Source organism: Apostichopus japonicus, chromosome 12 (assembly GCF_037975245.1).
Source record: "Apostichopus japonicus isolate 1M-3 chromosome 12, ASM3797524v1, whole genome shotgun sequence".
In the NCBI taxonomy this organism is placed as follows: domain Eukaryota; kingdom Metazoa; phylum Echinodermata; class Holothuroidea; order Aspidochirotida; family Stichopodidae; genus Apostichopus; species Apostichopus japonicus.
In genome coordinates, this window is record NC_092572.1 from 16,794,875 (window position 1) to 16,808,264 (window position 13,390).

At 39.0% G+C, this 13,390-nt stretch overlaps 1 protein-coding gene across 8 annotated transcripts in view; it reads left to right on the forward strand.

The window, feature by feature from the left end:
- The window catches only part of LOC139978061 (BRISC complex subunit Abraxas 2-like), a 33,472-nt gene extending 25,899 nt beyond the window's left edge, over positions 1–7,573 (forward strand). For all 8 annotated transcript variants that reach the window (XM_071988009.1, XM_071988011.1, XM_071988012.1 and 5 more), the window contains 4 exons: positions 494–625; positions 1,881–1,965; positions 2,726–2,846; positions 7,038–7,573. In XM_071988009.1, the coding sequence (XP_071844110.1) occupies positions 494–625; positions 1,881–1,965; positions 2,726–2,846; positions 7,038–7,231 (532 nt within the window). In that variant the 3' untranslated portion in view covers positions 7,232–7,573. The remainder of the gene's footprint in view (positions 1–493; positions 626–1,880; positions 1,966–2,725; positions 2,847–7,037) is intronic.
- The last annotated feature ends 5,817 nt before the right edge of the window (positions 7,574–13,390 follow it).

Here is a 13,390-nt window from a genome sequence, read left to right on the forward strand (position 1 = left end):
ACGGCATCTTTGTAGTTTTAGTAGGAAAACAAGGCTATTTACATACACTTGTGAAAATGCACCAAGGGGCATGGTTTCCAGAGTGAGAAAAAACATGTAGAATAGACAGAATTTTAAGAGCAACTTTTTTTTCAGTGGTTTTTTGAAAACTATACATCAAAACCTTAACATTTCCTGCAGCTGCTCAATATTTACTGGCTCTTGGCACAAATTTTGCTGGAGTTTTGGACAATCTTAGAGCCCTGACTTAGATGATAAAGTTGTAGGATGATCAAGAGGGCACCTAAGGCATTGAAAGGGTTAAAAGGCATACCGCAGTTGTTGCTATCAGTGATGGATGATTTTTAAGCTCATTACCACAAGAGGTATTTTGCCATCCACCTGCTTCCTGACGTACATATTTTTACGTTCATTGAGTGTGTTTTGTTTGTTCTACTTTCACCCTCTGTCTGTCTACATTGTTGGTTCTCTTTTCTTTCATCTTCCGCTGCAGTTTATTCTCCAGACAAAAAGTGGCTATAGAAAATTTAGGAGATACGGCTCAGTCCGAGTACAAGCATGGCTCATCTCTGAACACGGAGTCCAGTGGTAGCGATAGTTACAGGGACATTTTAACCAGTCATAAGTAAGTTTCACTCTCTAAACATGTTTTATTTTAAGCAAGGTTTTGTCAGCTGGCAACATATTATCTATGTTTTATTCTTTTGTAAAACAATTCAGAAATAAGAAACTGACTGGGAAAAGTAAATGCAATGTATTGAGACAGGTTATTGGATAATCCCAAACTGAATGTTTACTTACCATAAATGTAACTTGTTGAAAGGTAACGCTGTGTCTTGGTAACGACATTTTAAACTATCTCAAGTTGTAAAGAATTGGGAAGGTTAATAGAACTCGATTTGGGGTGGGGGTGAGTGGAGGAGGGGTGGGCGGCTAAAATAAGCTGCTTAAACGATATGATTTTTAAATTTACAATATAAACAGTTGACTGTACTGAAAACTGCACAGTGCATTTTAAAGTAGACCACTATCTATTTCTTGCTGTAAAGCAGAACTGTTTGTGACCTTGTGTTGAGTTTGTTTTGATCTCATCTCCCTTCATGTAATGAATAGGGAGATGAGATATTGTACTTCACCCCACATCAAAAATGTGAGTGAGTGAGTGTGCATGTGTATGTCTGTGTGCGTGAGTGAGTGAGTGAGCAAAACTAAGTACGTCGCAAACTCCTCCTAGACCCCAAGTCCTGTCGAGTTCAAGCTTGGTGGGTGGGTGCCTGACCATGTTAACTCATGCCTGCGTGATTGATGACGTCAAAGATGTCGAAGGTCAAGAAATCTAAAAATTAGTTTTTAGCCATTTTCTGCATGCCAACTTGTTGGACAAAGGCATTAAACCACATTATATGTAGAGAATGAAGAGACAAAGTTTAAAACAAGACAGATTTAGCTGTTAAGGCTTGTAGTTAACGGGTCAATTGAGTTAAAGTTAAAATTGGTCTAAATTGTGCAAAAGAGTGTATCCTAGACTGTTAGTCCGATCAGGTTCAAACTTGGTGGGTAGGTGCCTGACCATGTACTGTAAACTTGATCTTTGGTGATTGTCTAAATGTCATAGGTGAAAGGTCATATACCCAGAAAGTGTAGCCATTTTCTGCTTGTCAGCATGTTGGAAAAAGTCATTAAACCACAAATATGTTGACTATAATGAGACAAATTTTAAATTAGAACTTATGCAGTTGTTTAGGGTCAAGGTCAAAGTTCATTGTAGATCCATTCCATCATAAAAGAGATGAGTACCATAGATTGCCATCTTGTCTTATGTTTTAATCGTAATAGATGCTAAGATCCCATAACAAGGGAGTTTATTAGGCAAGTTTCAGGAGAGATATGATTGATAAAGATGGCTACCTTCAAGGTATGCAAGGAATTAAGATGACTAATGAAGCAATCCATGGCAGAATGAAGGTGAGATGACAAAACTATTAATTAATGGATCATTCAACTGTCAATTTGAGGATAGTTTCATTAGTTTAAGGTACGTTTAATTGCTTTGTTCAAGGGCTGTCCTAGCATGTTAGTGTTTAATATCATGAGATGCAAGGTTAAATTGCGACTAGCATGCAACATCATGTAACATGTTGAAAATTTCAAGTTTCATTGCTCACACTACATTTCGTTTTAATAGAATGTTGAGTGAAACTACCCACTGCTGTAGGGGATGAAACATTTGGTGTTTAATCCACAAGCTCCAGCTCATTCATTGCGTGATTGATTATTAATCCATATTTGCATGATCGATTATTATACAAATATTGAATGGTTATGAGTGCAATAGTGCAAATATTTCATGAGTTGAAAGATGGAATGTTCCATTCAACAGGGCGCAGCAGAGTTGAATGGAACAAATTACATCTTCAATGAATGAAATATTTGCACTATTGCACGAATGGAAACCATTCATTATTTGTTTTATACAACATATTATATTAAGATGGGTAAAATGCAGTCATGCAACTGATTGTTTTGAACAGACAGGTTTCTCTGCTCTCTAAAAAGTGCTACCAAAAAAGTATAACTCATGGTTCTATTTCATAGAGTGGAATAGAGCGGATTTTGCATGCAATCAACGAGCAATTGACCAATCAAATGACCAGACTACAATTAGGTGTTGTACAATAATCCATATTTGCATGATTGATTATTAATCCATCTTCTTTCTGCTTAGACGTTGAAGGACAGCGTAGTAAAATCAGAGGATTCCGTGAAGAGACTGTTAGCAGAGATCAAGATGCTAGGTCAAAGGGTCATTCAATCTCATAAAGCCGTACAGAAGGAGGAAGAGCCAGGTACATTTTCAAGTTTCTTCCTTTTGGGTTTGGTACGTTGAGAGTACAAGATGGATATGATGCTCGCATTGTATAAAATTATTGGTAGCAGTATGCTGGAGACAATGGGTTGTAGGACTATTGTTTGCGAGCGGGTCACAGATATGGTCATGTGCGAAGAAAGTTGGAATGAATTTCAAAACTAACCAATGAGTCTGTCTTGCGTACAAAGATTTACTGCTAAATAAACCCGAGCGCGTTTAGCAGGAGTGTCAAGCATAAATCAGGGACGTTTAAATTTGGTTAAAATGTTCTATTTATAGTAGTTCACAAGCGAGAATGTTACCTAACTTATATGGAATTGATGCCAAGTTTTTGTATTGAATGAGTGGAGTTGTTAAATTTTTTGTCCCCGCCATCCCCACCCCACCCCCAGAAAGAAGTATCCCTAACCGTGATGGAATATCACTTAGTAATATTCAGTCTTACCGAAGGCGATGGAGTACAACAGAGTTGAGGAGAGTGGAATTTTCCGAAGGTTAAAGTGTCACTGTTCCCCTGACCAACACAGGAATGATGCTAACTTTGTTAATTAAGGCGAGGATAACAGCTAGGTACTTGACTCCATAAAGAACTCGGACATGTGGGTGTATAGAACAGAAAAATATAGTGATACAATTACCGACTGAAACACCTGTTCATATAGAACTCGGACATGTGGGTGTATAGAACAGAAAAATATAGTGATACAATTACCGACTGAAACACCCCTTCATGAAATTACACCCTTCATATAAATCACAAATTAGGGAATACTAGAATTATAGCATTAGGAAATTCTAGAAATTAATTCTAGAAATCTCTTTTCACGTCTTCAAATGACAATTTCAATCCAAAAGTTTGGTAAGCTTCAGGTCGCTGTCACTGTTTCACCAACTCCCGTCTTTTGGGCCACTTTTCTCTTTAGGCCAGCACCCCTTGTCTCTCTTGCTCCGCTGATGATTGTCGAGAACTGCAGGGTACAAAATACGTTAACTAGTATTTTGTCTAAATACATGCTCTGGAATTCTCCCGAGGGTATTTGTAAGACGAACCCTAACCACAGTGAATCTTCCTGCAGATGTGAATTTCCCTTTGGGATATTGAAAACGCATAACACATAATAACATAAATAATTACATAAACCCACCACCAAGTCCTAAATAATCACAAGGCTCCCAATTCTATAATGCCCCCACTAACTGCTCCAATACAACACTTACTATATGCATACTATCTCTACCCCTAGGGCAGCTTCAATGGCCAGGATTATTCTAGAACATAATCTATGTATCTAAAATATCATGCCATACCCCAAGACACAATTCTCCTCTCTAAAGTGATCCCTGATTGCATTATCTTGTAACACATATTACTAAGTATTATTGACATATCCCCTAGACTAGAGCCAAAGTTACCTAGGTCAGGATACAAACCCCCACAATAACAGTGACACTTCAAAAGCAATGAATAGAATAAATAATTTATAATACCTTGAAACATCATTCCCCACATAACAAGGATAAATAATGTGACTTACTTCACTGGGCTTTGACTTGCTCTCCAGGTACAGACTGGCGCCACGATACATCCACACAGAACCGGTTACTGGTCAAATTAACTCAGGTGGTGACAATAAATAATATATGTTTTTTTGCATATAAAATGTTGGCCTCGCAGGCTAAGCTTCAAGCATCTCAACAAGCCTGAATACAACTTAGTGCCCTCACAGGGTCTTACCACAACAGCAATAATAACCACACACCACGCCCACAGAGGACACAGCCAGTCTTGTACAACTGTACCTTTCAAACCCTGGGAGTCAAGTGAGGAATATTCTCCAACTCTGAAATGAATGCATACCATGTACTGCTCAAAACAATACATAACACAAAACAAGACACAAACAAGACAAATATACAGGACACAAAGGGATAAAGCTACTACCTTCAAGGCAGGTTCAATCTAGCTTGTGCCATTCAGAGTCACTCAAGTGATACATAAGGCAATACAATAGGGACTTGTATCTGCTGTGACATAAAGAATACATCAAGTTTATTTACTTCGTCCTCAGATTTAGTGTAAAGTATTTTTTTGGGTGAATATTGTAAGGATAACAAGCTCGTTCCTTTTTTCCTAGAACTGAATAAGTATTCACGCAAAGCAAATTGCTCTTTTTACCCATCATCAAAGTAGCTGTGCAGTTACTAGTGTATTGGAAACAATATTATACCTGCCATAAGTTTTGCCATATGCTACTGTGCATTATTTTTTGTTATTTTTTTTTTTTAAATTGTATGTGCATTGTGTCACGTTTGTTTTTTCAAATAAGGCTTTGTTCTGTGCAGTGATAATCTTTTCCTATAATCCCAGAGATATAAATATAAATATATTTAGAGGAAAATCTTGAAAAAGGTTGTAACAAAATTAACGCCGGGTCAGGCCAGATCTTTCTGGAAACCCTACACGTAATGAGACTAGGAGAGAATTGGTCTGGGAGGATGGGAGAGGGGGGGGGGGGTGGGTTTTAGTGGAATATTTAGGAACATTGCAGTTATTGTGTGTTGTTCTCCATCTCAATTAAAGACCTGTTATTTATGTGTAAATTAACACCTAGTTACTTAGTATTTTGCTGTTTGGATGCAGCCAGGGGTGGGACCTAGATTCCCCATCTCTTAGATTTTGTCTGTAACCCCACCAAAACACATATCCAGTACCACTAAACCCACTCCGAACTCTGTTGCTCCATTTACCCGAGCGAATCTTGCTATGAAATTGACTGACTTGCTACACAAGTGCAAAGATACTGGGCATTTTTTTTCCATTAACAGAAACTCTAGTGTTATCATCAATATAATGATAAACAAAATGGAGAAACTTTCAGCACATGTATTCAAAATAGTAAACACTTACTTATTGCCTCCACTCCACCCTCCAGTTTTATATTCTGGCTTTGCTTTCTTATTATGTGCAGGTTTGAGATGTAGTACATTTCTCCATCCGTGTTATTGTCAGATAATGAAATGAGAATGAGAATTAATAAAATTGTAAAAGAAATGTTTCCTTCCTCGACAGCATGACTTCATATCCGTCACTTCTTCAGTATCTACCTAAATGAAATATGTAGGCTGAATTTTAGACACAATAATGTCGTAGTCCACCAGAACAAGGTTAATTTGAGATTTTACACTCACACACTGCTGATCCAGTTCCAAGCTATGCACTGTTAAAATATGCTAAACCTCCGATATGTTCCTTTAAAGGCTAACTTGATGATGTTATCAGCTCTTCTAGAACAGGCTTTAATGTTAATGTTAAGTTTTGTTAACCCATGGCTTTACATAAATTCTCACTCAACCAAAGCATGTTCCTTTAACTTGATATTAAAACAACAACACCCTTGCGCCCATTGAAAGAAAATTAAACACCATCTATCCAAAAGTTGACAAATTTGTACTACCACTGTAAACATGTCATTTGAGACAGGTAAATATCTTTTTGTGATTTTGTGCTGGATCTGAGGAACTCAGCTAAATGGTTAAAGTATTAGACTAAATAGTCTTGTCACTCTAAACCGATGAACCTCGGCAAATTAATGGGTCGTTCCCTTACAAATTAAAAGTGGCATAAAAAATCCAGCCTGGTCTGATAGCGCTGTTTTTCAACCATTCACAACAAATTAACTGAGGTTTGTTAAACTTTGTTTCTAAAGTCATCTTTTTTATGAATTTTTCCTTCATGTCTTTCCATTGTAATATAGCTTGTAAATCTATTGCAATAAAAAAATTTTACATTTTTTTTTTACATTTTATAATAATATTCTGTAACTACTGTAGTTGATACAACAATACTAGACATTTCACTAGTAGATGGGTTATAAATAAAAAATAAAAAATTTGACATTTCTGACATAACATAAGTTAGGGAAATCATTAAATGTTCTTAGATCTCTGTCTGTGGCTCTGACTCCCTCCCACCAAGAAAGTGTTAATCCCCCACCCCCTCCTATCACCCAAAGCAATCCGTTTTCGCCCTTAAAATTATTGGCTATCGTTGACTCATTCGAGTCTTCAAATGTAACATGCATGATCTACACTTTATGCAGAGTTCTTACGTCTACATGGCTTGTGTATTCCTATCTAGTAATTTTCTTTCATACTCTTTTCTGGACAGAGCCACCTATGGTGTCCACCATGGAACAGCTCCCCAAGAGACCTCCAGAAGACTTAAATTTGGAAGAGACTTGGGAAGATGACGAAACATCAGACAGAGACAATAAATTGGAATCCCAAGCCCCTGTAGCCGATTCAGATCCCTACTCTAGTCTCATTATGGACATGAAAGCCTCCATTTCACCTCCGAGTTAAGTACAGTCTAACTCTTACCAGATCAGGAAAGGCTTACCAGACGATAACCTCCTGAAGGCAGAAGAAGACAGAAAAGTTTGTTCCAATTCTGGTAGCGACGTGCCGAACGCTTCATCAATCCAAAATGACAAGCTGATGGAAGTTTCCCACAAAGGGATTAGAAATAGGACTAAAGTTGAAGAAGAATCGGAAAGTGATTCGATCCAGCTACCAGAAAGACCTGCCGGTCTCAAACTTTCAGAATCACAAACTTTTTGAGCCACCGATGTTGCAGCTTCTTAAAAGATATATTTATTAGTATTATTTGTTTCATCACATAGTATTACAAGGTGAACAAGACAATAAAAGTACAAATAAGTAAAAAATGTGAAAGGAAGTCAACTAAGAAACCCTTTTGGGCTTAATCGAATAGAGTACTCCCTATCTATATGTACATATATATATGTAAATATATATATATATATATAAACTGTATATATATATATATATATATATAGGCCGGAACGGAAAAGGTAGGTTTTCTAAGGGCTATGCAGACATAGTTGTGATACGTGGCGTGACGTACAGGTTGGTGCCACTGGGAGAAGAGGCCGAGCCACTCCTTGAAAACTAATATATATGGCATTCGGTGAGGTTACTCGACCGTAGCTTAGAACTGCACTGATTGTGCTTTACGTTTACAAATTAGCATAATAATACACCATTTAAGAATTGCATAACATCAATTAGCGTAGTTAACCTTTAAAGTAACATGCTACATCATAACAATATATATATATATATATATATATATATATATATATATAGGAATAACGGAAAAACTGTTAAACAACTATGCTGCATTTAGAGAAAGGCTGGATCTCGAGTGAGATACAATAATTGAATTAGGTAAGTGATTGGAAGTAAAACAGCCAATGTTTGGTTTTTGCAGAGCTTTCGAGCAAAACTAGCTCTTCTTCAGTGCATGATCACCGAAAGTGACAAGGAGTAGCAGGAATTGAAACTCTTTTATAGAGGAGATGTCGGCATGGTTGTAAGGGCAAAGCGACTTACTGATTTCTGATGAATTGAGCAGAAGTTTTAGAAATTCGGATTATTTTAATCCGCGTCGGATTATTTTAATCCGATTCCGTCGTAATTGTAAAGGAATTGTTTTGGTTTATCTGGGACGGCAAATCGTTTCTGATGTTTAAACCGAATGGTGCCGTGGTCTTTAGGTTTAGTTCCCAGAAATTTTCTTTCGCTTTCCTAGATTTATCTGTCCAAGAATCGTTCTGGTCAATGGCAATAACACGCAAATTCTCAATTGAATGATTTTGGAAATTGAAGTGATTTGCAACAGGTTGGTAGATCTTTTTTGTTTTGATCGCCGATCTATGTTGTGTCATTCTCATTCTAAGAGTGTTTTTTGACTCTCCAATGTATTGTAAGTTACAAATACTGCAGTAGATGAGGTAAATGACATTTTTGGATAGGCAGTTAATTTTGTGCCGAATTTGGAACGTGCGTTTGGTTTGGTTGCTCTGAAAGGCCCCGGTCGAATCGACAAGTAAGCACGTTTTGCAATTTTGTGTACAGGGCGATGATCCTGTAGTTTCTGTTATGCTTTCCCCTAATGGGGTGTCATCCCGAAAGGATGCCCGAACTAAGATATCCCGTAGGTTGCTGGGTCTTTTAAAAGCGATGACAGGTAATTCTGGGAATACTGATTTCAGGCGTTCGGTGCCTTGAAGTAGGTGAAAATTCTTCTGAATGATATAAGCCAGTGGTGGGAGACCAGGGTGGAATTCAGTAACCAATGGTACCCTTTTGGAACTGGTTTGACGAGTTTTGTACGTCAATGTTTCGGTACGGGGTTTGCTTTTAGCCTTTTTGATGGCATTTTCAATAGTACCTCGAAAATACTGTCTGTTTAGGAGGTGTTGTGACAGTTCTTTAGTGCGTGAATCAAAATCGACTTCAGAGGAGCAAATGCGTCGAATGCGCAACGCTTGACTGTACGGAATATTTCTGGTACAGTGACGTGGATGGCAACTGCTTGGTAAGAGGTAGTTGTGCTTGTTCGTGGGTTTATTGAACAAGTCTGTTTTGAGTGAACCATTTTGTAGGGTCACGGTGGTGTCCAGAAAGTGAACGCCAAGTCCAGAAAAATCAGCAGTGAATTTGATAGTGTGATGAAACGAGTTTATGTCATCAATGAAGAGTTTTAGATTTGCCTCACCATGGGTCCATATCATAAAGATATCGTCAATGTAACGTAACCACGTGTGTGGTTTCAGGTTTTGTCGAGATAAAAATTCTTTCTCGAGGTTTCCCATAAAGATGTTGGCAAAAGACGGTGCCATTTTGGTACCCATTGCGGTGCCATGAATTTGGAGGTAGTGTTTGTTGCCAAATACCAGATTATTGTTGGTCAAGATGAGTTGCATTAATTCGGCCAATTCTTTCTTCGTGGGGGTTTTGCCACGTTTTGGTTTGAATGCTTTTGTGCAGGCCGAAATGCCCTCTTCGTTAGGGATATTTGTGTATAACGAAGACACATCCAAGGTAACTAACAGAGAAGATAAGGGAAGATTTTTTATTTCCCCAATTTTCCGGATGAAATCCGTAGTGTCCTGCACATAGGACGGTAGGGCCGAAACGAGAGGTTGGATGAGGAGATCCACGAATTTGGAAATTTTTTCAGTCGCTGTGCCATTACCCGATATTATGGGCCTCCCGGGATTGCCTTCTTTGTGAATTTTAGGCAGAAAATAAAAGCGACCAGGTTTTGGGTCGTTTTCCAGGAGGTTTTGGCCTAACTTGCGGTCAATGGAACCGTTAGAGACTATCTTTTGGATGACTCTTTTCACGTTTTGTGTGATTTCTTGAGTAGGATCAGAATCTAGGAGTTTGTAGTGTTGAGGGTTGCCGAGTAGTCTGTTGGCTTCCTCTCTGTAGAATTGTTTGCCCATAGCGACAATTGCAGAACCCTTGTCGGCTGGCTTGATGACAATGTCATCGCGCTTCCGGAGTTCATGAATGGCCTGTCTCTCAGTTTTGTTGAGATTGTCGCGGAAGTCTGGGGCGGAGGTGTGTGTTTTAACATCCTCTTCAATGGCCAAAATAAATGATTCAAGAGGCGCACAATGGGCCTTGGGTGGATTCCACGAGCTTTTTGGCTTAAAATTGGAATCCAAGTTGTTGATTTGTTGCGTGGTGTTATTGCCATTTTCGTCGGCAAAAAATTCACGGAGACGTAAGCGTCGATAGAACAGATTTAGGTCAAGAGAAAGTTTCTGAGCGTTTACTTGCCGTGGTTTAGGGCAAAAATTTAGACCTTTGGAGAGTAGGTTTGTTTCTCCTGCCGAGAGTTGGCAATCAATGGTAACAACTGCACTTTTGGTGGTGTTGCATGCGGTCTGTATCTCTTTCCGACGGAATCTGCGAGACCTGGTTCTTTTTGAGGTTTCAAGTTGGGTTTCACCAGAAGACTTAACTCTTTGCGTGACATTATCCCTCTTCAATTTGTGACATTGTCTTGAAGCTAGGGTATGTGAGAGGTTCAAGCAAATTTTGGAGATGGAGTCAAGCTTTCTTTCGAACTCGTTCTTGGGGAGTTCTTTTTGCAGTTTTCTGGCTTTGGAATCAATTTGCTGGCTAAGTTCGTGAATTGTTTTGCGACAAATACTTATTTGCACAGCCATTAATTCAAGCGAAGCATTCTTAAGGATTCCTTTCCAATTGGCAAAGCTGTCGCTATCAGAAAGTGGTAAACCAGCACGGACCTTGATTTTAAGGCCTTTTGGTACCGTTTTGTTTTTACGGTATAGTCTGTAGTTGGAAAGATGATGCCGATACCTAACCCGTTTTTCGGAAAGGCGTCGAAGCGTTTTCAAAGTTTCAAAGGTGCTCTCCATTTTGAAGCATAGTTGGATCAATTAGATACCAACAGTGAAAGATATAGATAGGAATAACGGAAAAACTGTTAAACAACTATGCTGCATTTAGAGAAAGGCTGGATCTCGAGTGAGATACAATAATTGAATTAGGTAAGTGATTGGAAGTAAAACAGCCAATGTTTGGTTTTTGCAGAGCTTTCGAGCAAAACTAGCTCTTCTTCAGTGCATGATCACCGAAAGTGACAAGGAGTAGCAGGAATTGAAACTCTTTTATAGAGGAGATGTCGGCATGGTTGTAAGGGCAAAGCGACTTACTGATTTCTGATGAATTGAGCAGAAGTTTTAGAAATTCGGATTATTTTAATCCGCGTCGGATTATTTTAATCCGATTCCGTCGTAATTGTAAAGGAATTGTTTTGGTTTATCTGGGACGGCAAATCGTTTCTGATGTTTAAACCGAATGGTGCCGTGGTCTTTAGGTTTAGTTCCCAGAAATTTTCTTTCGCTTTCCTAGATTTATCTGTCCAAGAATCGTTCTGGTCAATGGCAATAACACGCAAATTCTCAATTGAATGATTTTGGAAATTGAAGTGATTTGCAACAGGTTGGTAGATCTTTTTTGTTTTGATCGCCGATCTATGTTGTGTCATTCTCATTCTAAGAGTGTTTTTTGACTCTCCAATGTATTGTAAGTTACAAATACTGCAGTAGATGAGGTAAATGACATTTTTGGATAGGCAGTTAATTTTGTGCCGAATTTGGAACGTGCGTTTGGTTTGGTTGCTCTGAAAGGCCCCGGTCGAATCGACAAGTAAGCACGTTTTGCAATTTTGTGTACAGGGCGATGATCCTGTAGTTTCTGTTATGCTTTCCCCTAATGGGGTGTCATCCCGAAAGGATGCCCGAACTAAGATATCCCGTAGGTTGCTGGGTCTTTTAAAAGCGATGACAGGTAATTCTGGGAATACTGATTTCAGGCGTTCGGTGCCTTGAAGTAGGTGAAAATTCTTCTGAATGATATAAGCCAGTGGTGGGAGACCAGGGTGGAATTCAGTAACCAATGGTACCCTTTTGGAACTGGTTTGACGAGTTTTGTACGTCAATGTTTCGGTACGGGGTTTGCTTTTAGCCTTTTTGATGGCATTTTCAATAGTACCTCGAAAATACTGTCTGTTTAGGAGGTGTTGTGACAGTTCTTTAGTGCGTGAATCAAAATCGACTTCAGAGGAGCAAATGCGTCGAATGCGCAACGCTTGACTGTACGGAATATTTCTGGTACAGTGACGTGGATGGCAACTGCTTGGTAAGAGGTAGTTGTGCTTGTTCGTGGGTTTATTGAACAAGTCTGTTTTGAGTGAACCATTTTGTAGGGTCACGGTGGTGTCCAGAAAGTGAACGCCAAGTCCAGAAAAATCAGCAGTGAATTTGATAGTGTGATGAAACGAGTTTATGTCATCAATGAAGAGTTTTAGATTTGCCTCACCATGGGTCCATATCATAAAGATATCGTCAATGTAACGTAACCACGTGTGTGGTTTCAGGTTTTGTCGAGATAAAAATTCTTTCTCGAGGTTTCCCATAAAGATGTTGGCAAAAGACGGTGCCATTTTGGTACCCATTGCGGTGCCATGAATTTGGAGGTAGTGTTTGTTGCCAAATACCAGATTATTGTTGGTCAAGATGAGTTGCATTAATTCGGCCAATTCTTTCTTCGTGGGGGTTTTGCCACGTTTTGGTTTGAATGCTTTTGTGCAGGCCGAAATGCCCTCTTCGTTAGGGATATTTGTGTATAACGAAGACACATCCAAGGTAACTAACAGAGAAGATAAGGGAAGATTTTTTATTTCCCCAATTTTCCGGATGAAATCCGTAGTGTCCTGCACATAGGACGGTAGGGCCGAAACGAGAGGTTGGATGAGGAGATCCACGAATTTGGAAATTTTTTCAGTCGCTGTGCCATTACCCGATATTATGGGCCTCCCGGGATTGCCTTCTTTGTGAATTTTAGGCAGAAAATAAAAGCGACCAGGTTTTGGGTCGTTTTCCAGGAGGTTTTGGCCTAACTTGCGGTCAATGGAACCGTTAGAGACTATCTTTTGGATGACTCTTTTCACGTTTTGTGTGATTTCTTGAGTAGGATCAGAATCTAGGAGTTTGTAGTGTTGAGGGTTGCCGAGTAGTCTGTTGGCTTCCTCTCTGTAGAATTGTTTGCCCATAGCGACAATTGCAGAACCCTTGTCGGCTGGCTTGATGACAATGTCATCGCGCTTCCGGAGTT